At 42.8% G+C, this 22,765-nt stretch overlaps 1 protein-coding gene across 2 annotated transcripts in view; it reads right to left on the bottom strand.

Moving 5' to 3' along the window:
* The window catches only part of FLT3 (fms related receptor tyrosine kinase 3), a 66,067-nt gene extending 43,526 nt beyond the window's left edge, over window positions 1-22,541 (bottom strand). For both annotated transcript variants that reach the window (XM_065902051.1, XM_065902052.1), the window contains exons 1-3: window positions 22,448-22,541; window positions 9,271-9,392; window positions 2,278-2,480 (exon numbers count right to left, since the gene is read on the bottom strand). In XM_065902051.1, coding sequence (XP_065758123.1) covers window positions 2,278-2,480; window positions 9,271-9,392; window positions 22,448-22,490 — 368 coding nt within the window. In that variant the 5' untranslated portion in view covers window positions 22,491-22,541. The remainder of the gene's footprint in view (window positions 1-2,277; window positions 2,481-9,270; window positions 9,393-22,447) is intronic.
* Between the last annotated feature and the right edge of the window lie 224 nt (window positions 22,542-22,765).

Below are 22,765 nucleotides of genomic sequence, written 5' to 3'. Positions count from 1 at the left end.
AACTCAGGGGTCCAACCCGTGTCTCTTGTGTCTCCTGTAATGGCAGGCCGATTCTTTACCACTGCACCACCTGGGAAGCCCTTAAATTCTGTAACTTTTTGCTATGGAGAAGTTTCTAAAAATGTCTTGGTACTAGGTTAACTAACCCACAAAAGACCTATGACTTTGGCTGCCTGACCTACAACAAAAAAAGGCAATCTTTCAGCAGAGTAAAAAGAACCCTTATTTTTTATTTTTCTTTTTGGTCTCACTCCAAGAGCTGCTGTGGCATTTCATATATGCATATCTATATGTCTATATACCTATCTATCTATATACATAATATATATATATATATTAGTCTCTAAGAAGAGATTTCATTTTGTTTTACTGGAATTCTGTGGTGTGCAGAAAAAATGATCATTTACATGCTTTTTAGCATACACAGAGTGGTAAAATCATGTGGTATTAGATTTTAATAAAATTACTGGAACGTTTCTTTAAGGCAAAATTCTTAATAACAGAGTGCTTTGCCTTAACCCCAAGGTAAACGTAAGCAAAAAAAAAAAGAGAAGTGACTAATACGGCCTCAAAAGAGGAAAGGAAAATGAATGTGCTCTAAGGTTTAGAACCAGACTTCAGAATTATAGCTACTGGCCTGAAAACTACTTCAATGTTGGTCTGACCTTATAGAAACAAATTCGAATCCTCGGTACAACCCAGTCATGGGTGTTCTCCCATGTCCCAGGTAGGCGGCATGGAGCACTCTTTGGGTCATTGAGGGGCTGTTTTCTGCGTTGCTTCTAGAAAGACAATGCCTCTACTACAGTTTGGGGATGCCAGAGCAACCCAAGAATTAGAGAATAAAGCAGTGTAGAGTTAGTAAGTGGGCATTCAAATGGCCCATGCCCCTGCTTCCTACCCTCCCTGGACGTGGACAGCAGGGGCTGAAGTCAGCACAGGGTTAGATTAAGGGCTTTGCTGTCAATCTTAAGACATGTTTCTGGATCCTGACACCAATGCTCAGCACACAGAGGTCAATTTCTAATGTTTCATGGTATCACACACATTGCAATTCTGCTCATCATTCTGGGAAACAAAACAGGCCAGCAATTCCCAGAAAGAAGCTTCTCACTACTTTAACTAGTAAGCTCTTTGCTACTTTAACCAGAATGGAAGAGAAATTTTCTAATTTTTTACCTTTAAGACAAAATAAAATGAAAACACAAGCCATTGGAATTCCCCGGTGGTCCAGTGGTTTATAATCTGCCTGCCGATGCAAGGGATTTGGGTTTGATCCCTGGTCTGGGAAGAATCCACAACCTGTAAGGCAACCGAGCCCATGTGCCACAACCACTGAGGCCACACTCTGGAGCCTGTGTGATCCAGCAAGAGAAGCCACTGCAATGAGAGGCCCTTGCACTAGAGTGAGAGAGAAGCCGCCACCCGCATCAACTAGAGAAAGCCCACGCATAGCCATGAAGATCCAGTGGAGCCAAAAATAAGATAAGTAAATAAAATTTTTGAAAAACAAGCCACCTTTAAAGTCCCGCACGATCTGTTCACTATTTGTTTTACATTTTGTCAGCTATCACTACCTTCTTAGGCCCTGGCTGCTCAGTCCCTCAGTCATATCCAACTCCATGGACTGTGGCCCGCCAGCTTCCTCTGTCCAGGGGATTTCCCAGGGAAGAATACTGGAGTGGGTTGCCAATTCCTCCTCCAAGGAATCTTTCTGACCCAGGGATCGAACCTGCATCTCCTATGTCTCCTGCATTGGCGGGTGGATTCTTTACCACTAGCATCACCTGGGAAGCCCTTCTTAGGCCCAAAATATACCATATATGTCTATATAACTTTTTAAATTAATAGACTTAATTTTTTAGTACAATTTTACATTTATGGGAAAACAGCATAAACACAGAGATCCCGAACACATCCTTCCCCATTCCCTCCACCAACCCCAGTTTTCCTATTACTAACATCTTGCATATGTGTGGTGTATTTGCTACAAGTGATAAACCGATACTGATATTAACTACAGTCCGTAGTTTACATTAGGACTCACTTTTTGTGTTGCTTACCCTGTCCATTTTGACTGCTATAAAGTGTCATGAATCCATGTCCTAACTAATTTTTTGGTTCACTTTATTTCACTGGAGATAAGAGTTAACAATGGATGTCTACAGAAGTTTGAAAAGAAACTCCAAATGAAGCAAGAATGTCTTTTTTTATGGGAAGAAAGTATTCCTCCATAAATCCTTGTGGTTACACATTGCTGCCCTGGCTCCCGCTTACCTGTTTTGTAAATCGAAGTGTGGCTGGCAGTTTAGGTGGCTGTGTTTAAAAACCCAGAGACAGGAAGTGTTCCCTGGGGTGGGGACCAGCACTTGCAGCGTGATGGATGCAGCCACGTCCACCTGCACCGTGGCCGCTTCATAGATGGTCTCTGTGCCCTCGGGCCTCAAGGCACACGCCAGGTCTTCCCGGGATTCTGACGCCTGTGTCATCGTCGAAACAACGTGAGTTTACTACAAGTGCAGGTTTAATAACTTCCCCTTTTAGCTGGAAACTGCCAAATACCTACATGCTGATTTCAACTGCATACAACACCCAAGTGCATCATAACCCATGGAGGACATATCACTGATTAAAATTTGTATTAGTGATAATTCTCTAAGGAAAAGACATAATTTTAGCCTGTATTTCTAAAAATGCTTATAGACTGTTTGTTAAAGTGCTTTATAGTGCTCTATATTTTATAAAGCATTTATAAAAATGCTTTATAGACTGTGCTACCCCCAAATTCAGAAAAGGGCAGCAGAGGATGAGATGTTTGGATAGCATCACCAACTCAATGAACAAGAGTTTGACCACACTCCAGGAGATGATGAAGGACAGGGGAGCCTGGTGTGCTGCAGTCCATGGGGTCACAAAGAGTTAGACACAACTGAGCAACTGAACAACAACAACAGGAAGAAAAAACAAAACAAAGTGAAAAGTGATGTGCCTGAGAAACAGAAGTCCACTACTTTGGAAGGTGCATTTAAGTGCTCTGGACCTTCAGAGCCGGGAGAGGTGACTTCCACTCAGGGACAATGGGAGTGGAGATGCTCCACTGGAGTGCAGCAACTGATCTGGATCTTAAAAGATGGACACAGAATAAATTACAGCAAGAACAACAATAACAAAACCTTGGCATGCTAGAAGAAAATATTTGCTATGCATATTACAAATAAAGGAAATAAAAGTGCTAATACCCCTAATATGTAAAGAATTTTTTTAACATTGAGAGACACAGAAGCAAAACACGATAGAAAAAAGTGAAAAAGAAATAAATAGACAATTCACAAAAACGTTATAAAGAATGGCTCTCGAACACATGAGAAAATGTTCAAACTCACATATGATCAGAAAAACTCAAACAACATTGAGATAGCACTAATCTATCACACTAGCAAAATTTTGTTGGTGAGGCTATAAGGAAATATCCACTCTCATACATTGCTGGAGAAAGGCAAACTGGTACACAGGGGGAATCTGGAATTTACCAACACCTAATATAACTACTGTGCACTTCACCCTCTCAGCCAGTCCTATTTTGAGGACTATACGTCCAACAATTGATTGAACATCATTTATAATTGCAAAATATTAGAAATCACCTAAGTGCTGGTACATAGGAAAGCACTTAAGTGCTCATACACAGCAGAGTGACGGGATAAATTATGGTCAATCCACATAATCGAAGACACGCAATTATAGAGAAGGATGAGGACAAGCTCCATGAACTGATTTGCAGTGATTTCCTGGACAGATGCTAAGTGGAGAAAGCTGGGTTCAAAATGTTTCTAACTTTCAGTTACACTATCCTTTGGGTCACAAGGAAAGAGGCTAAGACAATACACATGTATCTGCTCATTTGTGCACAAGAAATACAGAGCTAATATAAAAAACATAAGGGACTGGCTCAGTACAGGAGATAGATGGGGAAAGGAGGAAACTTGGAAGTAGGGATGAAGAAGGCATGACACTTCTCTGAGTATGTCTTTTATCACATAGCTTTAGCTTTCAGGGCCATAATCATGTTTCATTCAGTTCAGTTCTGTTGCTCAGTTGTGTCCGACTCTTTGCGACCCCATGAATCGCAGCACGCCAGGCCTCCCTGTCCATCACAGACTCCCAGGGTTTACTCAAAATCAAGTCCATCGAGTCGATGGTGCCATCCAGCCATCTCATCCTCTGTCGTCCCGTTCCCCTCCTGCTCCCAATCCCTCCCAGCATCAGGGTCTTTTCCAGTGAGTCAACTCTTCACATGAGGTGGCCAAAGTATTGGAGTTTCAGTTTCAGCATCAGTCCTTCCAATGAACACCCAGGACTGATCTCCTTTAGGATGGACTGGTTGGGTCTCCTTGCAGTCCAAGGGACCCTCAAGAGTCTTCTCCAACACCACAGTTCAAAAGCATCAATTTTTCAGCGCTCAGCTTTCTTCACAGTCCAACTCTCACATCCATACATGACCACTGGAAAAACCATAGCCTTGACTAGATGGACCTTTGTTGGCAAAGTAATATCTCTGCTTTTTAATATGCTATCTAGGTTGGTCATAACTTTCCTTCCAAGGAGTAAGCATCTTTTAATTTCATGACTGCAATTACCATCTGCAGTGACTTTGGAGCCCAAAAAAATAAAGTCTGACACTGCTTCCACTTTTTCTCCATCTATTTCCCATGAAACGATGGGACCAGATGCCATGATCTTAGTTTTCTGACTGTTGAGCTTCAAGCCAACTTTTTCACTCTCCTCTTTCTCTTTCATCAAGAGGCTCTTTAGTTCTTCACTTTTTGCCATAAGGGTGGTGTCATCTGCATATCTGAGGTTATTGATATTTCTCCCGGCAATCTTGATTTCAGCTTGTGCTTCTTCCAGTCCAACGTTTCTCGTGATGTACTCTGCATATAAGTTAAATAAGCAGGGTGACAATATACAGCCTTGATGTATTCCTTTTCCTATTTGGAACCAGTCTGTTGGTCCATGTCCAGTTCTAACTGTTGCTTCCTGACCTGCATATAGGTTTCTCAAGAGATGGGTCAGGTGGTCTGGTATTCCCATCTCTTTCAGAATTTTCCACAGTTTATTGTGATCCACATAATCAAAGGCTTTGGCATAGTCAATAAAGCAGAAATAGATGTTTTTCTGGAACTCTCTTGTTTTTTCAATGATCCTGAGGGTGCTGGCAATTTGGTCTCTGGTTCCTCTGCCTTTTCTAAAACCAGCTTGAACATCTGGAAGTTCATGGTTCATGTATTGCTGAAGCCTGGATTGGAGAATTTTGAGCATTACTTTACTAGCGTGTGAGATGAGTGCAATTGTGTGGTAGTTTGAGCATTCTTTGGGATTGCCTTTCTTTGGGATTGGAATGAATACTGACCTTTTCCAGTTTTGTGGCCACTGCTGAGTTTTCCAAATTTGCTGGCATATTGAGTGCAGCACTTTGACAGCATCATCTTTCAGGATTTGAAATAGCTCAACTGGAATTCTATCACTTCCACTAGCTTTGTTCGTAGTGATGCTTTCTAAGGCCCACCTGACTTCATATTCCAGGATGTCTGGCTCTAGGTGAGTGATCACACCATCGTGATTACCTGGGTGGTGAAGATCTTTTTTGTACAGTTCTGTGTATTCTTGCCACCTCTTCTTAATATCTTCTGCTTCTGTTAGGTCCATACCATTTACTCACAAAATAGATCATCAACGTCAACCAGGATATGGGGGAACTCAAAATGGAATGCAAAGCAACTGAATCTAACTGCATATCTAATAACTAACATAATCAGAGTGAAGGGATTGGGAAAGAAAGGAACAAACCTAAGTAACTTGGGAAAAGAATGTTTTGGATGGTATGAGGTTAAAGACAAAAAGAATTGCACACAAGTACTGTATTCCCAGGGGCTTCTCAGGGTGGCGCTAGTGGTAAAGAACCTGCCTGCCAAGGCAGGAGATGTTAGAGACATGGGTTCAGTCTCCAAGTCAGGAAGATCCCCGCGAAAACAGCATGGCAACCCACTCCAGTATTCTTGCCTGGAGCATCCCATGGACAGAGAAGCCTGGTGGGCTACAGTCCATAGGGTCACTAAGAGTTGGACACGACTGAAGAGACAGCACACACACACTGTATTCTAGTTGGTAAATCTTTTTCTCACTGGGATGTGGGTTCGCAATTCTGACACACCAGTGCGTGCATGCTAAGTCGCCTCAGTCATGTCCAACTCTTTGCGACCCCATGGACTGTAGTCTACCAGGCTACAGACTCTGTCCACGGGATTCTCCAGGCAAGAATAATGGAGTGGGCTGCCATTTATACCAGAAATGAATATTCTCATTGAATGATAATAAAGTAAATTATTTTAGATCATGAAAGCCAGGGGTCTTACTGTCAGAGAGAGAAGTACAACTGAGGAAAGAGAGAAAGGTAGAATGAACCCTTTGGTGCTGAACTGAATTCACAGTTATCAGCATGAACTCATGGTGATACATAGATAGATAGAGATGATAAAGAGATAAATATAGTGTGTATGGATGGGGGGTAGTATACAAACATATGTATCCTACCTGTGTCTGCCAAGAAGGCCTAGAAGCGACAATGCTCAGGAGCAATAAGCACTCAGCTCTCAGATCTTGGTTTATAAATACTATTCTTCATGAAACCAACGCTTCTTGGAGAAGGGCTGACACAGGAAAAATACAAGATGAATCTGAACTACGCTATAGTGCCAAAAAGTAAGGGTGTGCTTCAAAAAATTTGAGGACATGTGGAAAAGACACAGGAACCAAGCTGAAGTGGTTCCCAATGATCAAAGCTGGAAACATCTGAGCCACAAAATAAAGTGTTAGTTTGGGGCTATAATCCATGCAATAAAATAAGTATCTATAAGTCTAGCCTGATTAAATAAATAAAATGGAGAGAAGAGACAGCTCTTCCTTGCAAAAGAATTCCAGTTAATGAATGTAGAGGGAACAAGGGGAAAAGAAGCTCATCATTAGGAAAACATCACAACAATAATGGTTGTAGGCAAGATCCACCAGTGGACGCTCAAATCAGTGGGTGAAAAACGGAGGACAAACAGAATATTTGTATCTCCCCCCAACCCTTTTTAACTACAAAGGAGAAATAGTAGTCTTGTAGGGGAGAAACTCAGGACACACCACCTTAACCTTCAAACAGAAATGATAATGATGGGAAATCTCAGATTTGAAACAACAATTAAGGGAATTGTGGAAACAGTAAAATAATCCTATTTTGGTTCCAGGCTATACTGTGACATAACTCAGGATGGAGTTCCTTATTTATCAGAGCTGCCTTGGCCAGCTTTGTCAACTAAAAAGTGCTTGGTTCTTCCAAAAACCTCTGACTATAAGAGTTTTAGAAAGATGTCTCATCTGAGAACCATGAACTATGGAAGAAATCACAACTGCTTTTGAGAAAAGCCACTGACACCCCAATAATTATCTCACATCAAAGTAGGAAAATATCCAGAAGGAGTGGCTTCAGCTTCAGGAAGGTGAAAGTTCAGTTTTGCCACAGTCAGGATGGTTGCTTGACGTGGTTTAGGAACTACTAGGTCTTAGTACAATCCTGAATTTGCATAAGAATACAATTTACTCTACATAAAAAAGATAATACAGAGCTTAATACTGGGAACCAAGACCAATCATCATGGATTTTTTTTTTTGTTTTAAAGATCGTGATTTAATAAGAAAGCGCTTAAATGTGTGCAGCTATTTTCTCACATTGAAAAGACACTAAAAGTTTAAAACATCACAGCACATAATACTAAAATTTTTTCTTGTCTGCACTGATATCATGTATGCCAAATGTCTTAATTATTAACAAGCCAGTGTGTTAATGACACCAATATCTGTTAAAAATTTAAACCCAGATAAATAAGTAAATAAATAAACTATGCTTTCGTGCCATGTGTACTCTATAAAAGAAAACGGAGTAATTATAGCTGTGTATGAATCCTTAACTGGATAAAAACCATAGAACTGGTTAATTTATGTTCACTTTTTATTGCATATAGACTTCTAATATTTTCAGTTTCTTGATCATTTAAGCTTCCTTCATTTGAGCAAACACCTAGGCTATGTTAGCTGAAGAGCATTAAGAAGAGTAATGACAAACAAGAGTGGAACTTGAAGGAGTCAGAGCCAGTTTATGGAGTGATATGCACGTCAGCTGAAGTCATGAGAAGACCAAGCCAGGCTGTAACGGATGTAGCTATGCCTCAAGAAGAATAGTCTGGGGGCTTCCCTGGTGGCCCAGGGGTATAGAAGTCACCTACCAAAGCAGGAGACACGGGTTCGATCCCTGCGTGGGGAAGATCCCACATGCCATGGGGCAGCTAAGCCTGTGTGGCACACCTGTTGAGCCTGTGCTCCAGAACCTGGGAACTGCAACTACCGAGGCTGTGTGCCACTCTGCTGAAGCCCGCACATCCTAGAGCCTGTGCTCGGAGCAAGAGAAGCCTGGGCACAGCATCTAGAGTAGCCCCAGATATCTGCAACCAGACAAAGCCCGTGCAAAGCAACAGAGACTCGGTGCAGCCCAAAATAAATTAAGAAAAAAATAAAAAAGTTTGGCAGCCCTATCTGAACTGAACTGTAGAAGGAAGAAGTCACTTACAATATTATTGTGACAATGAGGGCTGGAATTAGGGAAGTGGCAGGGAGACTGGAGAATATGAGGTGGTTAAATGAGAACTAGGAAAGAAAGGAAATTGATAAGACTTGGTAACTGACCAAATGTGAGGGCAGAGAAAGGAAGCAGTCCAAAGTGAGGCTGAGCTTTCAAGCTTAGGATCTAGATGGGGCTGTAAACAGAAATCCATTAAAACAAGATGTTTGGGGAAATAGAAATGAAGTAAATTATATAGGTGGGTCTTAATGAGCAAATGGAGAAAATCTATTTATGTAAACCCAGGAGGAAGTTGGAAATTTAGAGATTCAGGGCTTGAGAGAGAAGCCTGGCTTTATTTTAAAGAGAAAAGGAAATCTTTGTTTCTTATTCATTCTGAGTACCACTGTCCTTCCAGAATCTAAGCCCAAAGAGAATGTTGGGATGGATTCCCAGGTAACAATGAGGAGAGATGCTCATCAATACCCCATATGAGTGTATAGTTACTTAAATATGTAAAAAGAAAAGCTCATAAGCCATAGCAGGTCTCAATAGCTTACAAAGTATGGTCTCCAGAGAAAATAGCTAAAATTGTCATTTTACTATTACTTTACCATGGGATTTGATGGTGATGTCCCCACTGATGAATCATTGTTTCCATGGTTGATTAAAACACACTTGATCTCAGGCAGATCTTGATTTGTAATAGTCTGGAATATCATTGCGGAAAAAACAACTGTGAAAGCAAACAAAGGCAGTGATGTTGATACATGCACACCTTAAAAAGAAAATATGCATTCATCTTACAATAAAACAAAATGTAATCAAGGGAAAGTGGCCAACAGGAAAGTATGCAGGAAGTATAATTTCACAAAAGGCAAGTCTTACTATCAATCTTGAGCAGAGGTCCTTAGAGAAGTGTTTTCCAAAGGAACATTCTTGGGTGATGGAAATATTCCTTATCTGTGCTGTTCAACAGGGTGGTCCTTAGCTGTATTTAGCATTAAGCATTTGAAGTGAGGCTAGTGCAACTGAGGACTGGTTATTTGTATACCAGCCATTTTTTTCTTCTTTATGGTTTCCTGGTGCATATAAAAGTTACGTTTATGGTACAGTGTAGCCTGTTAAGTGTGCAACAGCATTATCCCCAAGAATACAATGTGTATACCTTAACTAAAACATACTCTCTTGCTAAAAAAAAGCTAACCATCATCTGAGCCTTCAGTGAATTGTAGTAGTAACATCAAAGATCACTGATCAAAGATCACCAAAACAACTATAATAATAGTGAAAACATTTGAAATATTGTGAGCATTACCAAAACGTTGACATAGAGATACAAAACGTGCAAATGCTGTTTTATTATCTCATAATTTTGAATTTCCCAGTTTTCTTCTTGTAGCTGATTTCTGGTTTCATACCACTGTGGTCAGAAACATCCTGGAGAATGTTCCAAGTGAGCTTGAGAAGACTGTATATTCACTGCTGTTAGATGGAATGTTCTGTAGATGTCTGTTAGGTCCACCTAGTCTAACACGTCGTTTAGATGTTTCCTTATTGATTTTACGTTTAGATGATCTATCCTTTGTTGAAACTGGCATACTGAATCCCCTTTGTGTGATTGCACTGTTATTTCTCCCTTCAGGTCTGTTAGCATTTGCTTATTTGCTTAATTTCTTTAGGTGCTCCTATGTCAGGCGCATAAATATTCACACACGTCATATCCTCTACTGGGTGACCCTCTTTTCCATTGACCCTTTTTACCTCTTATGACAGTCTTTGGCTAAAGTCTATTTTGTCTGATGTAAGTATAGATATCTCTACTTTTTTTGGTTTCCATGAGCATGCAGTATCTTTTTCCATCCCTTTACTTTTAGTCTGTGTGTGTCTTTAAAACCGATTAGGAACTTCCCTGGTGGTCCAGTGGTTAAGAATCCGCCAGCCAATACAGGGGATACAGCTTTGATCTCTGGTTTGGGCAGATCCCACGTGCCTCGGAGCAACTAAGCCTGCTAGCCCCACCACTGAAGCCAGTGCACTCTGGAGTCCACGTAGCACAACTAGTGAGCCCACTACCACAAACAGAGAGTCCATGCACTGCAAAGAAAAAGATCCTGCATGCTGCAACTGAGACCCAACACAGCCAAATAAATAAAATAAATAAGTAGTTTTCAAAAAATTGCTGAAGGACAGTTTGCCAGGTATTCTTGGTTAGCTGTTTTTGTTTTGTTTTGTTTTGTTTCTTTTAGCTTTTCAAATATATAATGCCATTCCTTTCTGGCCTACAAAGTCTCTGCTGAAAAATCTGCTGCTAGTACTACAGAGGGTCCTCTGTATAAAACAAGTTGTTTTTTCTTCTTCTTGCTGCCTTTAAGATTTTCTCCTTGTCTTTAGTTTCTGACAGTGTATCTATAACGTGTCTCAGGAGGTCTCTTTACATTCATCTTATCTGGAAGTCTCTGGACTTCTTGGACCTGGATGTCTGTTGCTTTTCCCCAGATGAGGGGATTTTTCAGCCATTATCTCTTTGAATAAATATTGTGCCCTTTCTCTTTCTCTTCGTCTTTTGGGACCCCTATAATATGACTATTAGTTTAGTTTGATGGTATCTCTTAAGTCCCTTAAACTGTCTTCACTCTTTTCTTTTTTCCCTTATTGCTCCTCTGATTGGATGAATTCCACTGCTCTGTCTTTGATCTCAGTAACTCTTCCACTACATCCAGTCAGCTGGTGAACTTCTTTTCTGAATTTTTCAGTTATTGTATTCTTCTTAAGCTTTCTCTCTCTGTGGGAATTCTCACTTTATTCATGTATTGTTCTCAGGGAGCATCAGTGAGCATCTTTATGACTCTTAGTTTGAACTCTTTTTTAAAAAACAACTATTTATTTATTTATTTTTGGCTGCGCCGGGTCTTCTTTGCTGCCTGCGGGCTTTGTCTTGTTGCAGAGAGTGGGGGCTGCTGTCTAGTGGTGGTTATCAGACCTCTCATTGCCGTGGCTTCTCTTGCTGGATCACACAGGCTCTAGAGTGCGGGCTCAGTAGTTGTGATGAATGGGCTCAGTTGACTTACAGCATGCGGAATCTTCCCGGACCAGGAAGAACCTACATGCTCTGCTTTGGCAAGAGGATTCTTAACCAGTGGACCACCGGGGAAGTCCTACTTTGAACTCTTTACAGGTAAATCACTTATCTCCAGTTCACTAAGGTTTGTTTCTGGAGTTTTATCTTATTCTTTTGTTTGGAACACGCTCCTTTCTTTCTTCATTTTTGATTATCTGTGTTGGTTTCTGTGGATTAGATAAAACAGCCATATTATCCTAGTCTTCACAGAATAGCCTCTTGTAGAAGAAATCTCATCCTTCCACCCAGGCTTAGTTCTTGGTGGTTTCTCAAATTACCTTTTTTGTGCTTATTGGCTCCCAGTAGTAAGGATGCGTCATGATTTGCTAGTGCCCTAAAGGGGAGATTTTATTTTCTTGGGCTCCAAAATCATTGGTGACTGCTATGAAATTCAGGACGATAGCTCCTTGGATGCTATGACTAATCTAGACAGCATATTAGAAAGTAGAGACATCATTTTGCTGACAGAGGTCCATATAGTCAAAGCCATGGTTTTTCCATGTATGGATGTGAAAGTTGGACCATAAAAAAGGCTAAGTGCCGAAGAATTGATGTTTTTCAATTGTGGTGCTGGCAAAGACTCTTGAGAGTCCCTTGGACCACAGGGAGATCAAATCAGTCCATCCTAAAGGAAATCAACCCTGATTATTCATTGGAAGGACTGATGCTGAAGCTGAATATCCAGTACTTTGGCCACCTGATGAGAAGAACTGACTCACTGGAAAAGACCCTGATGCTGGGAAAGCCTGAGGGCAGAAGGAGAAGGGGCTGACAGGATGAGATGGTTGGATGGCATCACTGCCTCAATGGACATGAGTTTGAGTAAACTCTGGGAGATAGTGAAGGACAGGAAAGCCTGGTGTGCTGCAGTCCAAGGGGTCTCAAATAGTTAGACACAACTTAGCAACTGAAAAACAATGACAACAAAGGGAAGATCTCAATTAGTACCTAGATGCACAATGAAGCTGGACTCTCAGGCAGTGGCTTTTAAAACACACAAGCAGAGCTCTTTCGGGGAAAGAATGGGAGCTAGTGTTTCTGTATGCTTTCTCTGCACTGAGCCCTAAAGTATAGTCAGTTAATAACAGCTTCTTTGTTCACTGCAGGCCAGTGGGACCCACAAATGCAAGTCCTGCTGGCCACCAGATCAAGGAATGTGTCCTCTGGGTGGCAGTCACAAAGGTCATGGTTTTAGATACATGTATAAGCTCCTTTCAGAGAGAAACGAGAGGGGAAATGTGTAAATGGTGCATTTAGCCTCCCCAGGCTCAGGCAGAATTGCAGTCAGCTCCTAGATGTATGTTAAACTAGGCTGAAAACAGACCTCTTTAAAAACAATCAAAAATGGGCAGAAGACCTAAATAGGCATTTCTCCAAAGAGGACATACAGATGGTCAATAGGCACATGAAAGGATGCTCAACATTGCTAATTATTAGAGAAATGCAAATCAAAACTTCACTGAAGTGTCATCTTACACCAATCAGAATGGCCATCATCAAAAAGTCTACAAATAATAAATGCTGGAGAGGGTATGGAGAAAAGGGGACCCCTCTATACTGTTGGTGAGAATTTAAATTGGTACAGCCACCATGGAGAACAGTATGGAGGCTTGTTAAAAAAATAAAAATAGAGGGAATGCTCCAGTGGTCCAGTGGTTAGGACTTCATGCTTCCACTGTCAGGAGTCTGGGTTTGATCCCTGGTTGGAGGACTAAGATTCTGCAAGCTGCATGGAATGGCCAAAAACAAAAACCAGAGTGACCATATGATCCCGCAATCCTACTCCTGGGCATATATCTGGACAAAATGATAATTCAAAAAGATACATTCACCCTAATGTTCATACTAGCACTATTTACAATAGCCAAGACCCATAGGCAACCTAAATGCCCATCGACAGAGAAACGGATAAAGATGAGGTATACATATACAATAGAATATTACTTAGCCATAAAAAAGAATGAAATAATGCCATTTGCAGCAACATGGATGGACCTACTCATTATCATATTAAGTGAAGTATGAGACAGAGGGAGACAAATATCACATGGTATCACTTACATGTGGAATCTAAAAAATGGTACAAATGAACTTATTTACAAAACAAACAGATTCAGACATAGAAAACAAACTATGGTTACCAAAGGTGAAGGCTGGGGTAGGGATAAATTAGGAGCTTGGGATTAACAGATACACACTACTATATATAAAGGAGAAAAACAACAAGGTTCTATTGTATAGTAGAGGGAACTATGTTCATTATCTTGTAATAACCTACAGTGGAAAAAATCTGAAAAAGAATATGTATATACACATATGTATAACTGAATTGCTTGACTGTTCACTAGAAACTACTAGAGCATTGTAAACCAACTATACTTCAATAAAAGTTTTCTTTTTTTTCAAATAGGCCTCTTTAAGGAAAAGACTGGGAGAAGGATGTTTCTGTCTGCTGACTCAGCACTGAGCCTGGGAGTATAGTCACAGTGAGTCTTTGCCAACCCTTTACAAACTGTTTCTTTGTTTGCTAGGGTCTCTTGGACACAAGTCCCATTGGCTTTCAGAGCCAGTTGTTTTAGGAGCCAGTTACCTGCTGTGATAACCCTGAACTTCAGCAAGTCATCTGACCTCTTTGGGTACCACTTTCCTCATTTGGTAAAAGAGGACAGTAGACCCATGTGGTATAACAAATATACTTGGCCTTAGATCGAAATGTATTTGGTCTTTCTCAGCACCATGCACGCGTGCTCAGTCGTGTCTGACTCTTTGTGACCCCATAGACTGTAGCCCCCGGGGATCCTCTGTCCATGGGACTCTCCAGGTAAGAATACTGGAGTGGGTTGCCATTTCCTCCCCTGGGGGATCTTCCCAACCCAGGGATTGAACCTGCGTCTCCTGCATTGGCAGGTGGGTTCTTTACCACTGCACCACCTGGGAAGCACTCTTTCCTGGCACAAAGCTTCTAAAATCCATTTCCTGAGCAACAGGGGTGTCTATTGTTATTCACAATGAGTCCCTTTTGGGCACTCCTGAGTTTATGCTAACAAGGTGACTTAGGGCGGGTCGCCTCTGCAGCCCCAAGAGCTGGGGTTGTCCCAAGAAAGATCCAGAGGTTGGAGGGGTGAAGCTGAAAGCTGACCTCTGGGCAAACAGGGAGGGGCATGTGCTAATTAAACTCTATAAAAATTCTTGAACTGAGAGGTCCGGTGAGCTTCTGGGTTGGGGAACTGGATGACATTCCGAGCCCTCCCCACACCCCTTGCCTTGCCCTCTGCATCTCTTCCACCTGACTATCCTGGAGTTATATCCTTTCATCATAAACTGGTAATCTAGCAAGCAAATTGTTTTTCTGAATTCTGTGAGCTGTTCCAGCAAAGTCATCAAACTCAAGGAGGGGGTCCTGGGAACCTCTGACTTACAGCCTGTGCTGGTGGCCACCTGGACTTGACACTGACATCTGATGGGGGTCAAGAGGGCTCTGAGCCCTTAACCTGTGGGGTCTGATGCTATCTCTGGGGAGAGAGTGTCAGAATTGAGTTAAACTGTCGGACATCCAATTGGTGCCCAAGAACTGCTTGGTGTGGGGAACTCTCCCACCCCATATACATGGTGGCCCGCAGAGCCAGGAGTGGTCAGTGTGAGTCCCGGGAAGGAGACTCGTGTGCTCTTCCTCGCACCTGGGATACTCATCGCTGTCTTCCTCGCCAGTGTCTGCTCTTTCTCATGATTTTAGTAAACGACAGTCCATTTGCTCAGGAGTTCCAAATCCATACCTCCTATGTGTACAGCTACATATCTGGGCGGCCCCCAGGAACCTGACGCTCAGACTGAACTCCCCCCTTTCCTTCCGCCCCCTACCCCCTCCTCTGTTAGTGCCAGCACACCCACGGTCCCCAAAGCCAGAAGTCACTGTCAACTCCTCCCTCTCCCCCACTTCCCATCATCCAGGCAGCTGCCAAGCCGTGACATTTTGACCTCCAGATAATCCCCACATCTCTGCATGGCTCTGCCTCTCTGTCACCACCGCCCCAACTCTTGTCCTTGTCGCGTCTGGCCTGGACGACTGCCAACTGCTTCCTCGCTGACCTCTCTGCCATGGCCTGTCTGCCTGACGTCCATCCTCAACACAGACCCCAAAACTGTCCTTCTGGAATACATAGCAGCGCTCCAACATGCGTCACCCCTCTCCTTCAAACCCCTGAACAACCTACAGCACTGGCCCCTACTCCTTCTTGAGTCACAGGCCACGCTGAAGAATCTGATGGACGCAATTAACCCTCACACACACACACACACACACACAAATACTACACACATACACACACTCAAACACACGCACAATATACACATACATTCATACATATAACACACCAACACACACACCAACACACACATACACACAGTATACACACATATACACACAATACAGACATACACACATACACATATAATATACACACTCATACACACGCACAATATACACATACATTCATACACATAATACACCCACACACTATACACACACATACACACACACCCACAATACACACACATACACACACTATACACACACATACACACTCAAAAACATGTACAATATACACATACATTCATACATATAACACACCAACACACACACACAAACACACACATATGCACAATATATACACATATACACGCAATACAGAGACATACACATGTAATATACATACACACATACACACCCACAATACACACACACATACACAATATACAAATACATACACGTACATACACACATATACAAATACACACACACACATATACACACATACACACAATATACACACACACCCTAAAGGACACAATGGACCCCCTCCAGAGACTCTTGGACCACAGGAGAACACCCAAGTCCTTTATCACATCACGAAAACACTCCTTACACATCATACACATCTGAGCCTCTGGAAGCTACCCATTGAACAGGCTTCTTTTTCTGAGTTGACAGCTTCTTAAATGAGAATTCCCCGATCCTGGGGGCCTTATACATTGTGCCTCAGCAACTCAGGATGGAATTACAGAGTCCGTCTGCTCCGTGACTCTGACCTCTGTACTGTTCTCTTCACTGTCCTGTTTGCCTGGAAAGTCCTTATTCTCCCCTTCCCCTGTCAAGTCTTACCTTTCTTTTATTTATTTACTTGGCTGCGCTGGATCTTAGTTGGGGCATGTGAACAGTTAGTTGTGGCATTTAGGATCTAGTTCCCCAACCCAGGATTAAACCCAGGGCCTCTGCATTGGGAGCACTAAATCTCAGTCACTGGACCACTAGGGAAGCACCTAAGTCTTAACTTTCTAATCAAGATTTGACATCACCTCTTCTGGGAAGTTTTGCTTGATTTTCTCAGTCTGTGTTGGAGGCTCAACCTCGGTCCTTATTTCTAAAATTACACTGCAGTTTTCCTTTTACATGATTACCCTGTGCTACCAACACCCCCAACATTAGACTGTGAGCAGGAATCTGAACCATGTGGCATCTGGCTGGACCACATGGTGCTCCCAAGGGTCTAAGAAAGCAAGGAGAGAAACCCTGTAACTAAATCCTGACGATTCCTCCCAACTTGAGGCATCTCTCTGCGAAGCACCTGTCTGACAAGGGATGAAGCTGCACTCTACAGGTATTATTTGATGAAGCGGTAAGATATTGCTTATCTCCCTTTCACAAATGAGGAGCTTAAGTGCAGAGACATTCCCGGCCAGAATAAAGAACTCAGGTTTTCTGACTGTGTTGCTCACCCTAACATATTCAATTGCAAGACCTCCAAGCACAGAACCCCTAACATTAGGAACATTGTAATTCAAATAGCAAAGCAGCGGCTTCTCTGGTTAACTCGGTGGTCATGAATCTGCCAGAGACATGGGTTCAATCCCTAATCTGGGAAGAACGCACATGTGGAGGAGCAGCTAAGACCGTGCTCCACAACTATTGAGTCTGTGCTCTAGATCCCGGGAGCCATAACTACTGAGCCCACTGCCACGAGTACTGAAACTCAAGCGCCTAGAGTCCGTGCTTTAGAATAAAAGAAGCCGTGGTGATGAGAAGCCCGCGCACCCACAACTAGAGAGTAGCCACAACTGAAGAAAAAAAGCCCAAGCAGCAAGGAAGACCCAGCACAGCCAAAAATAAATAAATCAAAGTTTTAAAAAACATAATGGTTTAAAGAAATAATGACAATATCCTGTTTTAAAGTAGGCTGCAAATAATTTTATGGCAGATTCTTGGCTACCAATGGACTTACAATGACAGCAGTGAAAAAATACTTTTACTGTTTAACCTAAAAAAATAATAATAGTTCCTCTTTTGGATCTTACGCAATTCCTCTAGCCACAAAAGAACAGTGTGTGTGTACTTTATATTATTTTTAAATTTCCTCTACATGTGTTGGGACCCATCGAACAGAATTGCGTGATTCCAACTAACGATCATCAGAGGGTTCTACAAAAGCTGTTATCACTTGAAGGCTTAAGGATGATCTAGCCATAGAGGTAATGCAGTCACATATAGGTAAATCTCACAGACCCCCAAACAACAGAAAAACCTTCAGCCATAGAACTATGGCCACCTAAGATGAAGCTAAGACTTTTTTGGAAATCAATATTTGAAAAATAGTAAGATCACAAACTCATCTTGATGAAAATCAAAAGCTTTATTCAGTCTTGTGAAATTCACAAGACTTTGGTATTTTGGAGTGAATAGCAAAGGGTACAGCATCGTGGCAAGAACAAGCTAAGCAAATTAAAAATGAGGCCAAGCTAGTTTTCAGCCCCTCAATTTCCGTCCCCCAAGTTCTTATTCCTCTCCTCTTCAAAGTCCTTTTCAAAATCAAGAACAAATAAAATACAATACTTTTGAGATTATTTGTTGTTTTTTTTTTAAACCAAATCAGAATCTTGACCCAAAGATTAAGGCAATATCTGGTGGCTATTTGGAGATTGAGAGAGATCACAATCTTGAACACTGACAAGGGCTCTTGTCACATTGCTTCCTGAGTTTCATCAGAGGATAAAAAAGATGAGGGGAATAAAAGGAATTGCAGAGAAAGTCATGAAGCTGAGCCATCCTGTGGGCTTCTCAATCGAGCAGGGATGCTCTCTGGGGAGGAAAATGCAGCCAACAAATTTGTTCAAAGAACCATTTGGAAAATTGCTTCTTCCTAGAATCTTAAAAAAATAAATGGCCATATTTCATTCTGGAACAGTCCATTTTTAAAATTTCAAATGAAAGAGTCATTTCATTCCCACAGCCATTAAATCCAGTAATATCCATGTGTAAGTAGTCTTAGACAACGAAAATCCTGGGATTCACGCTATCTTCCTTCTACAGATATCTATGGATCATGACAACTGTATTGGAAGATTTAACTAACTGAAAGCAAACTTTGTGCTGAAATGTTTTCTTGGAGAAAGGCAATGACCATGCAATTTTAAAATAGAATTGAATTAACTATTTATATGTACATTCCCTCGTCCCCATCTTTATCATCTTTGTACCCTCATGGTGCCTAGCACTGAAATAGGTGTTCAATAAAAGTTTGTCAAATAAATTTCTTTTTCTTCCTGATGCAGGCTCCCTCTTCATCTTTTTCCACCCCCTGGAATATAAATGTCTTCCTCTCCCATACTTAAGATCTCATTACCTGACTGTTCTCCAGCTAAACAACAGGAAACTTCAACAAGAATGAAATCTTTACTGATAACTAAAGGGTTAAAGAAAGTGCTTTTTTAGTTATAAAAAGTGGAGCCAAGTATTTAATAATGAAACCTAAGAGGACAATTTATTATAGATCCATTCAAAGTAACCAAGAAGAAATGAACAGCCAGTCTAAACTTGTAGGATGGCGTGGATTAGAATGAGGCTTTTAGGACAAAAGGGAATCTTAACACCAGGTCACCAGGTCTGGTGTCCGCATCCAATCCAAACCTTACCGAGCATCCCTTCTGTCTACCTCCTTCTGAGTTGGTCCCCCTTAGGCTACCAGGTCACAGGCAAACAAAGTAAGATAAGCAGCAAGATCAAAGGATGTCAACTAAATGTGGAGGTCAAAGCTCTGAATATGAATTTCCCAACACTTATCACAGTTACTGAGATCCTGAAATCTTCTTCCTAGCCATGATCAGTACAGAATGCAATTAGGGCCATGAAGAGTCTGTGTCCATTCTTTAAGCACTACTTAGAACACCTCATCATTCTTGAAGGTAGAGCTTACAGTATAATGGAAATGGGAATCGCATCTGACAATTCAAGGTAGTTAGAGCTTTTTTAACATTTGAAGTCCTTGTTTTTTAGCCTCTCACTTTATGTTGCTTCATTCAAGGAAATCTGTAATGGCAAGTCTTGACAAAGATGTGCCAAGGAGCTCCATATGCTGTTAGTGGGAAGGTAAACTGGTGCAACCATTTCAGAAAACTGCTGTACAAAATCTACCAAAACTAACATATGCCTCTCTCTATAATCTAGGAATTTGATTTGAGGGTATCATCCAAAGAGAAATGAGTGTTTCTGCTCCCAAACATGTAAAAGAGTATTCACAGCAGTGTTATTACCCTTCACTACACAAAACTGGAGATACATACAGTGTTCTTCAACAATAGAATGGATAGATTGCATAGTCTAGTCATACTAAGGAAAAAGCACCTAGCAATTGAAAAAAAAACAAAAAAGAAAAAACCACAATTATTAAGAACAAAGTTGAATCTTACAATCACAATGCTGAGTGAAAAAAAACTGAACATTTAAAAAGCACATAATAATGGTTTGGTTTGGTTTACATGTAGTTCAAAAAAACAGGAAAAACCATGGAATCAGTAGTCAGAATAGTAAATGTGACTAAACCAGTGTGATTCTAATAAAACTCACACCACTTTTTTTCCTCTCTAAAAAAAGTCAGAATAGTGGCTACCTCAGGCAAGGGGGTGGTAAATCAGAGGGGGCAGAGTTTGAATTGCTCTGTATCTTTATGAAATAATGATTAGGCAGGTACCTGTGTATATAAAGGGCTTCCCTGGTGGTTCAGCTGGTCAAGAATCCGCCTGTAATGCGGAAGACCTGGGTTCCATCCCTGGGTTGGGAAGATCCCCTGGAGAAAGGAAAGGCTACCCACTCCAGTATTCTGGCCTGGAGAATTCCATGGACTGTATAGTCCATGGGGTCACAAAGAATCGGACACAACTGAGTGAGTTTCACTTCACTCACTATGTATGTAAAACCTAATGGAGTTGTACAATTAAGATGTGTGCATATTTGCTATCTGTGAATTATGCCCCATTTAGAAAAATCTGGAGAGAGATGTAGGAATTTCTGAGATTGTCCTGAAATATAAAAGAATTCAATGCAGCTTATATACAGTTGCATGTACTGATGTTTATACTTTCCCAAAGCCTTTGCATGTGACTGAAAAACCCACTTACCACTTCATGTTACACATTAACAGAAAGCTAACTTTTTGTAATAGACTCTGAAAAACATATTGTACTGTACATTTAAAATGTACATATTTACCAATTAACAGAGATGTTTAAGAAATGCAAGATGCTTTTCTACTCTTTCCCTCTTATGTTCCATTTTTTTAAACTCTATAATTCTGAATTATTTGAAACAAAAGCTACTGGAAATAATTCCTGCACATCTATACTGCAAGTATTTTCTCCACGGACCAGAGAAGATGCAAGACAGACTGCTAGGGTTTGGGAATTGGAGAAGACACAGTCAGACTCCCTCCGTGGACAGAGCAGGACAGGCGGGCCAGGGGCAGTGAGTAATGGTCCCCCAAGGCTGCAGAACTAGGACACGATCCGAGGCTTCCTAGCCCCCCAAACTCTGCCTCCTTCACCCTAGACGCAAATCAACCCTCTCCTCTTTCCAAACAGATGAACTGGATCTAAAGAGGATTTTTTTCCCCCGGTAACAATTATGCTATCCAGATTATTTGGGAACAGTCAGCTGAGTCCTTGAAAAGCCTCTTGGGGTTTAACGCCAGGATAAAAATCGAGTACAAGAGGAGGGGGCAGCGGGTATTTTAAGATGTAAATCCCGTTTGCATAATATTTCCCAAAGTATCTACTCATTGATCCAGTCGACATTCGGCGGGGTGGGGGGTCGTTACCCGAGATGACTCGCTTTGGGGAGAACCCGGGCGCCTTTTCCCATTAGAGTTCACTCCCGAAATCAAAACCTCAAAAGAAGAGTTGGAGACGCCACCCAGGAGTCTGTGGTACCGGGGTCGGCGCACGCGAGGTCCCGGCCCCCCGGCGCCCAGCTCGGGGCCGCAGACTCGGGCGGCTGGCCCAGAACCCGGGCGCGCCGGGCGGGCGGACGGGCGGGGCGGCCCGGGCCCCGCAGACACCGATTCGGCGAGGCCGCCCGCGCGGTCGGGACGGCCGGTGGGGACTGCGGCCCCGAGCCCGACCGGCGACGCGAGACCAGCGGGAAGAGAACGCCCGGTGGGCCCGGCTGGGGCCGCGGGTGACTTCAGGGCGAGTCGGGAGGGCGCGGAAGAGGGGAGGGGCGCGGGAGCGAGGGACGGAGCGGGGCGGGGAGGCGCGCGGCGGCGGGGACGGAGGAGGCGCGCGCCCGGTGCCCGTGCCGGGTGGGGGCCGGGGGCCGCGGGGGCTCGAGCGGGCGAGCGGGGCCTTACCGAGCAGCGGCAGCCGGCCGCCCAGGCGCACCAACGCCGGCATGGCCTCCGGAGCCCGGGGTCCCCAGGCCGCGCCGGCCCAGCCCTGCGATGCCGCCCTCCGCGGCGCGCCCCGCGCTGCAGGTGGCTCGCTTAAGGATGCGCGTCACCGACCGCAAATTCCCTCGGACTGGTGCAAAGTGGAAAGGGGGGGAGCATCCCTCTCCCCACCCGCAGGGGCTGTGCCGGGGCGCCGGTGCCTGGCGCAGCGCTGCGGCCGAGCCCACGTGCCCGCCGTGGTCCGCAGCCCGCGCTCCGCCGCGCCCGGTGCTCCCCAAC

Source organism: Muntiacus reevesi, chromosome 11 (genome assembly GCF_963930625.1).
Source record: "Muntiacus reevesi chromosome 11, mMunRee1.1, whole genome shotgun sequence".
Lineage (NCBI taxonomy): Eukaryota > Metazoa > Chordata > Mammalia > Artiodactyla > Cervidae > Muntiacus > Muntiacus reevesi.
The sequence above is the reverse complement of the archived record's forward strand: the minus strand, read 5'-3'. Positions and strand labels throughout refer to the sequence as shown.